The sequence below is a fragment of the Terrapene carolina genome, unplaced genomic scaffold, assembly GCF_002925995.2.
Source record: "Terrapene carolina triunguis isolate 2854851 unplaced genomic scaffold, T_m_triunguis-2.0 Scaffold430, whole genome shotgun sequence".
Taxonomy (NCBI): Eukaryota; Metazoa; Chordata; order Testudines; family Emydidae; genus Terrapene; species Terrapene triunguis.
The window spans coordinates 146706-158067 of NW_020664781.1; the positions used below are offsets into that span (position 1 = coordinate 146706).

At 44.8% G+C, this 11362-nt stretch overlaps 1 protein-coding gene across 1 annotated transcript in view; it reads left to right on the top strand.

Moving 5' to 3' along the window:
* Window positions 1–11362, top strand: part of LOC113407839 (disintegrin and metalloproteinase domain-containing protein 20-like) — a gene marked incomplete at its 5' end in the record, with an annotated part of 156170 nt that overhangs the window by 144085 nt on the left and 723 nt on the right. The window contains 2 exons of the mRNA XM_029913050.1: window positions 4332–4344; window positions 5256–5373. Coding sequence (XP_029768910.1) covers window positions 4332–4344; window positions 5256–5373 — 131 coding nt within the window. The remainder of the gene's footprint in view (window positions 1–4331; window positions 4345–5255; window positions 5374–11362) is intronic.

Sequence of the window (11362 nt, forward strand, 5' to 3'; positions counted from 1 at the left end):
GCTGAGTCATCTGCCAGAAGATCTATGTGGAGGGAATGAGTTTCTTCTATGGCCCATTGTGAGAGCTAAGTGTCTTTAATGGGCCATCAACTTACAGCTGTCTAACCCCCTTGATGTACATCTTTTTCTGGTGTGTGTTACTCAGGAATACAGCACATATGTAAGATACCAGTGCATAGCCAATATTCATAACTTCATATACAAAAATGATACATGCATATAAACAGGATAATCATACTTAGAAAATCACAACTTTTCCATTGACACCTTACATGCCATGGTTGTACAAGATTTGTTGCAGTTGTCTAACATTGGCAATATCAATGATATAGATGGTCATATTTCAATCATACAGCATCACAATAGGCTACATAATTTGGCTTAACAGGAGAAGCTGTTATATCTTAAATGACAATAGCATTTCAATGTTTGCAGTGTTGTTGTAGCCATGTTGGTCCCCAGATATTAGAGAGAGAAGGTGGTAAAGTAGTATCTTTTATTGGACCAATTTCTGTTGGTAAAAGAGACAAGTGGGCTTCTTCACCTTGAATGGTCCCTTAGAATATGTGTTAAATACTTATGCAAAACAATCTCTTCCACCTTGTATTTAGCTGTGACACTACAAGTACTACCTTTCCCAGACCTGAAGATGTGCTCTGCATAGCTCGAAAGCTTGTCTCTTTCACCCACAGAAGTTGGTCCAATAAAGATATTACCTCACCCATCTTGTCTGTCTAATAGCACTTCAGTACCATTAAAAAATCATTACAAGAAAAACATTAAATTTAATCCCGTAACAGGGCTTTACAACTTCATTTCACCATACATGTTGAAATCCTGACGATGTTGTCATCTGAACTGAAAGGTTGCTTCTTCTTGATGCTGCTCTTTGGCTGTTTTCTCCTTAGCTGGCTTGCTTGTAGAGACAAGCTAAGCAGAGATGAGAGGCTATAGTGAATGCTGTAAAGTTGAGGAAAGGAGCAGAGAGAGTTTGCTTATTTGAGAGGGTTTTTACACCCTTCTCTTTCCGTAACTTCATGGAAGGCGGAAAACAACTTTCAGGCTAGGCTGGATTCAAAATTTTCTGTTGTCATCCTTTCATTCGCTCAACACCTTCATGGTTTGGTCTTGTAACCATTTCAGCTAGTGAACGGTGATCTGCTACTACCTGTGCAGTAGGGCTGTAATTTTTCCTGAACTTGATAATTATACTGCCTTTCTTTTTGTGGTGGGAATTTCTCTGAACACCGTTTAAAGTTAGAGTTATAACTGTTGGAATATATACAGCTTGGAATCCCCATTCACAGGCTAAAAATCCCTTTAGCCTGGGTCCAGCACTTCCCCTCAGTTCAGTCTTTGTTCCTCAGGTGTTTCCCAGAGTCATCTTTTGTGAGGAGCGAAGAACACCAGATGATGTCACTCCCTGCCTTATATAGCTTTTGCATGTGGCGGGAACCCTTTGTTTCAAAGCTTAGTTCCCAGACCGGTCTGTGGAAAAACACTGTCATCCCAAGTTGGAGTCTAGAGAGATGTGGTCACATTGCATGTCTTTGTTGAGTCATAGCAGCTATTATTCGTAGGCTGTCTGTAGCGTTCTCAAGAAGGCTCCCCAGGTGGGAGATAAGCTGCTTCTAAGGCCTATTGTTGTTTCCTAATACCTCATTGCCCTGAATAGGCCCTTCCCCACCCAGCTATGTAGAATGAAAGCCTCCTGTCTAGTGGGCGTTCCCCAGGGGTAACTGCATTTTGAAATACAGATATATAGTCAATATTCACAACATCAGATACAAAAATGATATATGTATACAAATAGGATAATCATATTCAGCAAATCATAACATTTTCAATGACATCTCACATGACTTATCTTTCATAAAATGCATTATAATTATGTCATAATCATATCACTGTGAATAATATGGGGTGCAGTGTCACAGGATGTTTCCTGATGGGGTTTCCCATGAAGCCAGACCTTGGTTTTTCCACTTTTACCCAACCAGGTAACCCTCTTTTATTTTGTAATTCTGACCACACCTAACACCTTATTCATATGCATGAAGGTGTCAATCCTCTTTTCCTTTTCAGTACTTCCACACCCCCATGAATATTGGGGTGCACGATTGGGATGTGGTCAGGAGAGACTTTCAAATATGTTACAATCAGGTGTCTCACAGTCTTGGACAATACATTGCAATGCATTTTTCCATAACATCACCTATTTGCACATCTTATGCCATAACCTTGTGACCTTGCTGGCATAGGTTTATTCCTAGGTCACCCACTCATGTCAAGCATTCTTAAGCCTGGCTAGTATGTCTAAGCTAAAATCTTACAGGTCTCAGCCTATAGGCCAGTGGTGGGCTGCAGGGACGTGCTGGCTGCCGCTTCCCACAGCTCCCATTGGCCGGGAACGGCAAACCGTAGCCACTGGGAGCTGCAGACAGTCAATGTAAATAAACTGTCTCATGGCCTGCCAGCGTACTAGCCTGAGGGGCTGCATGCAGCCCATGGGCCGCAAGTTGCCTTCCACTGCTGTAGGCCTTGTGTTTCAGCCTTGCTTTACTTATATACCTAATACACGCTCATCACTCCAGGAGGGTGGCCATAGGCTTGATGAGGCCCGTCACAAAGAGTGCCGCGGGCTTCCGATACACCTTTGTTATAGAGGAGATGCCACTCGCTTCTCCGAGGCCATGCCACTGAGGAGTGCCACAGCCCGGGTCATTGCAGCAGAACTCCTAAAGATCTTCACCTGGGGGGGGAGGGGGCCTGCCCCGTGAGATCCTGACCGACCAGAGCACGAATTTTACATCCCAACTCTTCTGAGAGGTTTGTGGCCTCCTGGGGATCAAAAGACTCCAGACATCCATATACCATCCGCAGACAGATGGTTTGATTGAGCCGTTCAACCCAACATTAAAAAGCATGCTCTGGAAGTGTTCGCTGGAAGAACTTCACCGCTTGGGACCAGCTTCTTCCTCTCCGTTACTCGCCGTTTGGGAGGTGCCGCAGGCCTCCACTAAATTTTCTCCATTTGAGCTGCTATGTAGCCGCCAGCCACGGGGATTGCTGGATCTCATGAGGGAGACATGGGAGCAGACCCTGTCCCAGACCAAGGGTTTACTCCAATATGTAATACAGCTCCAAGAACTCATAAAAGAGAACCTCCGAGTCATCCAAGGAGCCCAGGTGAGAGGATATAATTGGGGCATACAAGTGTAGACCTTCGAACCAGGAGATCAGGTCCTCATACAGCTCCCCTCCGAGGAGTCAAAATTGCTAGCTCGCTGGCAGGATCCGTATGAGGTGATCTGCCATACAGGCCCTGTCAACTAGGAGGTCCAACAGCCCAACTAGAAAAAGAAGCACCAGATTTACCACATTCATCTTCTGAAACCCTGGTGCGAAAGGGAAGGGCTATTGATCATCCTGTACCCCCTGGAACCCAATCCGGGGCCGCAGGCCATCATGGAAACAGAACCTGAGACACCCCTGCTCGGGGATACACTCTGAGGACCAGCTGAAGCAAGCCCGGTGTCTCACTGAGGCTTTGCCTAGGACTTTCATAGCTATTCACCAACCCCGGAGAGGTCATCCATTGAACAACCCAGCTGCAACAAGTAGGAAGTGGAGGAACAGGAGGTCCAAGCTATGTTGGAACTTGGGGTCATTGAGCGATCTTCCAGAAGTGGTGGAGCCCTATTGTGCTTGTTCCCAAGCCGGACGGGACCTGGCAGTTCTGTATCGACTTCCGGAGGGTCAGTGTAATTTCCCAATTCGACGTGTACCCAATGCCGCAGGTAGACAAGCTCCTTGACCACCTGGGAGAGGCACAGTATATTACTACCCTTGATTTAACAACGTTACTTTAAGGTGAATAAATGTTCTTTCTCCCTCCACACAGCAATTCCTAGCCTCTCCTCCAGCAACTTCAACACACTTTCATTTAATCCCTCTCTCCTGCACAAATATGCAGTTACACGCACACACTGGTGCTGCTGACATCATGGAGATAGCTGGAGGCACCCAGAGACATGAGTTCAGGCTGTTGCTCTGTAGTGTATGTATCACCCAGAATTCTTTTCCCATGTGGTGCTTTGTGTGTCAGTGCCACTGCCTTAGAGAAGTGTTTTTCTGTCCATGGGATGGTCACGGGGAAGGACCCTGTCTGGCCTATATACTCCTTCCATGCTTCCTGTGGGTCCGAATCTGCCCCCAGAAGGTAGTTGGTGCAAAAGGCAGTGGCTCTCCTCTTGAGCTGAGTGAGGTAGCTATTGGCATATAACAGTAATGATGTATGATCTGTACTGGGTATCCATTTGTGGCTGCAGTTCTGGATGTTGGGTATGAAATTTAAAGCTCTATCTAGCCTGGGATCCAGGTTTTGAGAGACTGCCTCTCTTACAGCGGCAGCTAACATTTCTGGGGTGCTCTGGTTGAATTACTAGGGTCGGCAGAGGCAGAGCATTCTCATTTGAGAATGCTTACATATTTGTAGACTGTTGCCATGTTCCCCCTTAGTCATTGCTCAACCTAGTATCTCTGTTACTTTTTCCTTGTGAATCAAACCCTCAAGATCCCTGATAGTTTCATTATTTTTTTTCACTCCCTCTAATTTGTAAATATCTTTCTGTTCCCGTAGTGCTGAAAAATGAACTCAATTCTAGGTGTGGTCACTCTAGGCCCATATAGAAAAGAAGTATTCTCTCTTTACTCCATGATCAAATGCTTGTGCATACACAACCTGAAACTGCATTCGCTTTTTTTTTCGGTCAGATATATTGCATCATAATTCATGTGCAATATGCCAACCACACCGCTTGCCCCCCGTGCTGCTAGGGAGGTATAGCTCAGTGGTTTGAACATTGGCCTGTTAAACCCAGGGTTGTGAGTTCAATCCTTGAGAGGGCCACTTAGGGATCTGGGGCAAAATCAGTACTTGGTCCTGATAGTGAAGGCAGGGGGCTGGACTCAATGACCTTTCAAGGTCCTTTCCAGTTCTATAAGATAGGTATCCATGATTAGGGGGAATGCACAGCAGAAACAAACAGCAATGCTGGCATATTTTGTGCAGACAAAACAAATTTGGAGGCCCTCTTTGCTAGTATACATATGAGATAGCTGTATGTGTGTGTGATGCATGCACACTTCATAGAGGGACAAGCCTCTGTTTATACAGAAATGTTTGTTACAGTTGTATGAGTAAGTCCTAAGTGCAAACAAAGTGTAATGTTCCGTGTCTGTTTCTTTCCAAGTTTCCAATAGTGACATTGTCATCATTATGGGAGTAGCAATTGGAAGCATCCTTCTTCTTCTTCTGGTTCTCAGCTTTGCTGTGCATAAGAGAGCTGAAATTGCTCAGGTCTTTAGCAGGTAAGTAAAATTCCATTCATATTTACACTATATAAGATTATGACACTTTTACTTATTTCTAATCCCAGCTCCCCCAGTGTTACACTTGGCTGGTCACTTGCAAAAGCACCTCTATTACACTTCCTAACTGGTCCATTATTAGCCTAGGGTGCTGTCACAGATCTGGTTGGGCTCCTGGCTGCTGGACACTCACCAGACTGCTGTGAGGAAATCTAACTTAGAGCCACTTTGAAATTTTCTTCCAAAACTGAGTTTAGTCAGAAAATGCCAATTAGGCAGAATAAAATGTTTCATCAAATCTAGTACAGATTCAACTAAATGTTCATCAATCACCATCTTCCCGCAATGCCAGGGGATGGGGAAGGACAGCACTGCTGTGCTTTACCTTCCCACCTTTCCCTTAGCTCCAGGGGGACAGACAGGCTCTGAATCGGAAGCTCTGCCTCCCCACTTTCCCAACTGGCTCTAGGGGACAGACAGGCAGAGCACCATGACAGCACCTTATTTGCTCTGGGAACTTGAGGGGATTGGCAAGGAAACAGAGTGAAGGGGCTCTCTGCCTCTCCAGCAGCAGGGCTGGAGGCCTCTTCTCAATTTATTGTGAAATTGACTTAAACCTTCCTTGAGGGTAGTTGGGAAGCTAAAAAGTTATGTTTTGGTTGTCTCAAAGTGGATTTTTTCTTCAAAGTCCTTTCTTCAATTATTTTTTGTGGTTTTGACATTTTGTCCAGTTTGGGGATTAAATATTCTCAAAACCTTGAAAGTTTTAACAGAAAGAGAGCCCCTCACACACTTCCTCTTTTTGCCCACTTCTAATCCACATATTGAATCCCACATGCCCTCTGATTGCTGGGACAGGGTTGAGCTTAGGCACTGTTCCTGGCTTTGTGCCTCTGGCCACACACTCCTGGAGCAGATCTCAAGTAGGAGACCCCTCTTGGCAGCGGTGACCTCTGCAGTCGAAATGCCTAGGTCCTGAAACTAGTGCGGTCTCCCCAACAGCTTTAGCACATTCACCAGAATCCCAACGAAGCCTTCTGGTTTACAGTTTACCTTTTCAGGGGTACCTCTAGTGAAAGGCAAGAGACATACACAGACTTCCCATTAATGATGGGCATGCTGGCTATCTCCACTGCCTTTCTAGGTGCCAAATCTGTATTGGTTTTGGGAGCAGGTCTAGGAAGAACAGGTAGATGAAACTTAGACTCCTTATCAGTGGGTACTCCCTGTGATCCTCATCAGACCCAGGCCTGCACAATCCCCACATTTAACAGTCTTTGGTAACCAAAGTGCCCTCTTGACTTCCATTACAGCCTATTCTCCTGATAGGCCTTCTTGGGAAGAGACCATAGGAGACTCCTCTAAGGCTTCAAAGAAGGAGTTTTCCAATTATCCTCTGAGAGTTGTCAGCTTCAAGAGACCTAGATCACTTCAGAGAATTGATGCCCAAAAAAGAAGTGTTGTTGAGGCTCCAAGCTCCTTCAGTATTGAGTGCCCAGTACCATCTAAAAAAAGACTTCCAGTAGCTCTAAGTCTCCTGGTACCCACTACTGATGGGAACCACCGACTGACCCATGCCGGGTGTCCAGTACCAAAGAAACCATACAATAGCCTCTGATATTTCAGAAGTCTCAGTACTGACCTCTGCACCCTCCACACCATCCATGGCTTCTGCATCACAGAAAACTACTGTGCAGTCAGATCGTCAGACGCCCACAAAGACAAGATTAGCACTGGTACTGACACCTCTTGGCTTAGACTCTAACTAGTCCCCCTCTATTCAGTTGACCTCTGGTCCTGGAGAAATTTAGCTTTCCTAAAGACCTCTTTGTCACAGATGAACGCGACTCCCCACTGCTCATAGGTACACAGGGTCTTTCGGTATCCCAGTTGTCCTCTATACTGTCTTTTTCCCTGGTACCAACATACCACCCTGTACTGAAAATACAATTCATAGGGGCATACTTAGATTCATTGACAGCCAGGGTCTACCTCCCCACCGACAGATTCATAACATTAGCATATCTAGTCAGGACCATTCAGGGGAGTCAATGAACCTCCATAAGGAACTGTGTACATTTCCTGAGTCATATGGCAGCCTGCACCTTTGTGACTGATCATGCAAGACTATGCGTCCACTGCTTCCAGAGCTGGCTCAGAATGACCTATTTCCTGAGCAGGCAAGTCATGTTTTCCCTCCCCATGAAGAACTCCCTAGACTGGTAGAAAAATCAATTCAAAGTCTGTGCTGGCATTCCTTTCATTCACCCACCTCCAACAACAACCTTCACAATGGATACATCTCTCTTGAGATAGGGAGCTCACCTCAGTACTCTCACAACTCAGGGTAGACGGTCACCTCAGGAAACCAATCTCCACATCTACCTTTTGGAACTTAGGGGAGTCAGGAATGCTTGCTTTCATTTCTCACCTCTCAATGGGGCAAATCAATTAGATCACGATGGACAATATGGCCTGCATATTTTACATCAATAAACAGGAAGGAATAATTACTCAAAAACATTCCAGTATCTGAGATATTGTAGGGCTGCTACATGGGCTCCATTACATACATTTTCTAAGCACTATGCCTTGATCCATGCCACCAGATTCAAGGTGGCACTTAGTAATGAGGTACTATTGTCAGTTCTGGACTTAGTTCCGAAGCTCCCTCCTCCTTCTAGGGATACAGCTCAGGAGCCACCCGAAGTGGAGCACCTATAGAGACACTACTTGAAGAAGAGGTTTCTCAACTTATGCAGTAACTGCAGTTCTTCGAGATGTGTGTCCCTATGGGTGCTCCACTATATTCCCTTCTCCTCTACTTCAGACTGTTCTCAGTAGGATGTTTGGATGGAGAAGGAACTGAGTGCGGTTCTCCCGTACAGCTCTATATATCCTCAGTGTGCAGCACAAGAGTGCATAATATGCACACGCAGGCTGAATGGACACTGCTAATGGAAAATCTCCAATCAAGGGCTCGAGGCGTATGCGCACCTGAAGTGGACTAACCTATTCTTCTGCAGGAGGTAGTCACTCCTCAAAACAAAAACAGAAGAACTAGCACCTTCAGCAAGAAAGGGAAGGGGGTTTATTCAAGGTACTTCCTTGTCCTAAAAAGACAGGACCCATCTTGGACTGCAGGGAACTGAACACATTTATCTGCAACCTGAAGTTCAGAACGGTGACCTTGTTGTATATTATGCCTTCTCTAAATCCAGGAAATTGGTTCGTGGTCCTTGATCTTAGAGATGTCTACTTCCATGTGAATACTCAACCAGCACACAGGAGATTCCTAAGGTTCATGGCCAGCCAGCAACACTACCAGTATCAGGTCCTTCCCCTTGGACTCTTGGCAGTACTGAGAGTTTTCATTGAGGTACTGTAGGTGTGGAAGTTTAGATAGATAATGGAGATATCCTATCTCCTAGAACTGGAAGGGACCTTGAAAGGTCATCGAGTCCAGCCCCCTGCCTTCACTAGCAGGACCAAGTACTGATTTTGCCCCAGATCCCTATATGGCCCCCTCAAGGTTTGAACTCACAGCCCTGGGTTTAGCAGGCCAATGCTCAAACCACTGAGCTATCCCTCCCCCGTTACTTTAACCAACACCGGTGGTGATGTATCTTTACTTGGACGATTGGCTTTTAAAGAGACAATCTTACCAGGAAACACAGGAAGCCACCACCATGCTTCTAGACCTGGTCAGAAGGCTCAGTCTCAAGGTGAACCCGGGAAAGTCCACCTGCAGCATGCAGATAAATTATCAGAATGTCGGTGGACAGTGTGAGGGTAAGGGTATACCTGTATAATACAGGCCATAGAACTTCCCCAAAATAATTCCTATAGCAGATCTTTTAGAAAAACATCCAGTCTTGATTTTAAAATTGCCAGTGACAGAGAATTCATCGTGACCCTTGGTAAATTGTCCCAATGGTTAATTACCCTCACAGTTAAAAATGTATGCCTTATTTCCAGTCTGAATTTGTCTAGCTCTAACTTCCAGCCATTGGATCCTGTTATACCTTTTTCTGCTAGATTGAAGAGCTCATTATTAAATATTTGTTCCCTGTGTAGATACTTATACATTGAAATCAACTCACCATGTTACCTTCTCTTTGTTAAACTAAATAGTTTGAGCTTCGAGTCTATCACTATGAGACATATTTTTCTAATCCTTTAATCATTCTCTTGGATCTTCTCTGAACCCTCTCCAATTTATCAATAGCCTTCTTAAATTGTGGGTACCAGAACTGGACATAGTATTCCAGCAGCAGTTGAACCAGTGCCAGATATAGAAGCAAAATAATCTCTCTACTCTTAATCAAGATTCCCCTGTTTATGCATCCGAGGATCCCATTGAGAGAGAAAATTTTGAAAAGAAACTATTGTAAAGCCAGGCTGTCAAGAGTCCTACTATATAAACCTTGGAAGGAGAGGAAAACAACAATCTTTTTAGACACTTCTTAAAATTGCTCTCAATATATTTTCTATACATAACAATACTGCAATAAATGCTGTTTTAGAAAACTTCTAACTTGACTGCTTGTATCTTACACAATTCTTGCAACAAAGCCTATATATTCCCCTTTTACAATAAGCCTCTGGTGGAAAATTGCCTAGATTTAGGAGTTGGCTATTGAACTGATCTTTGCTCTGTCAGTGTTACATTTTTTGCCTGTTTGATTGTCAGTTCATTGAAAGTGTATCTGCATTTTATCTACACTCAGTTTGATTAGCAAGATTGCTCGGAAACTTTAAACATAAGAACGGCTATACAGGGTCAGACCAAAGGTCCATCTAGCCCAGTATCCTGTTTTCCAACAGTGGACAATGGCAGGTGCTCCAGAGAGAATGAACAGAACAGGCAATCACCAAGCGATCACCATCCCGTCGCCCACTCCCAGCCTCGGCAAACAGAGGCTAGAGACACCATCCCTGCCCATCCTGGCTAATAGCCATTGATGGACCTATCCTCCATGAACTTATCTAATTCTTTTTTGAACCCTGTTATAGTCAATTTGTGAGTCTCATAGGCTCTTTTTATCATATGTGGACTGAATGAAAGGAGAAACCAGAGGCTGTCAAAGTGGATCCTGAGATGCATTGAGAGAGCATATTCAACGAGAGCTCAAGTATCATTTCCCTTAGAGATGTCCCTCTTATTGTCATATGCAGAGAAGCAACTTGGAGCTCTGTACACACATTCACAAGACACTATACTCTGGTGCAAGCAGCCACTTTGGATGTGTATCTGTGCAGGGCAGTTCTGCATTCTGTTGTGGCCTAGGATTCCAGGCACCTTCCTCCTCAAAAAAGACACTGCTTGTGCATCAGCCGCAGTGCACTAGACATAGGGACAAGTTCTTGAAGAACAGTGGGATACTCACTTTGTAGTAACTTGAGTTCTTTGAGATGTTTAGTTCCTATGAGTAGTGAACTACCCGCTCGCCTTCCCCACTGCCTAGGTTCCTGGGTGCCTACCAATAGAGAAGGAACTAAAATGGTGGCAATCTGGCAGCCCCCTTTATTCCCTCAGTGCAAAGCATGAGGAGAGCAAGGGTGTATGCATGGACCAGACAGACACTGCTAGGGAAAAATCTCTGGTCCTGGGTGCATGGAACACATGTACAATCCTGAAGTGCACTATACATAGGGACAACATATCTCAAAGAATTCAAGTTACTACAAGCCCCGTCTCAACCCGAAGACTCCAAATGGGTTTCTGGTTGCATTTTATTTTATGAGATTGCTAATTCCAAGACCCCCCTCCCCCCCAGAGCTACAGCCCATTCTACCAGATCAGTCTACATCCATAGCTCTGTTGAAGAATGTTTCACTTGCAGAAATCAAGAAAGCTGCCACTTGGGCTTCACTTCGCACCACCTCAAAGAATTATGCTCTGGTTCACTTCTCTGGGGCAGATGCTGCCTTTTACTGTTCTTCAGTCTTAGACCAATCTCCAAAACACCCATCTCCTGTATGGAGT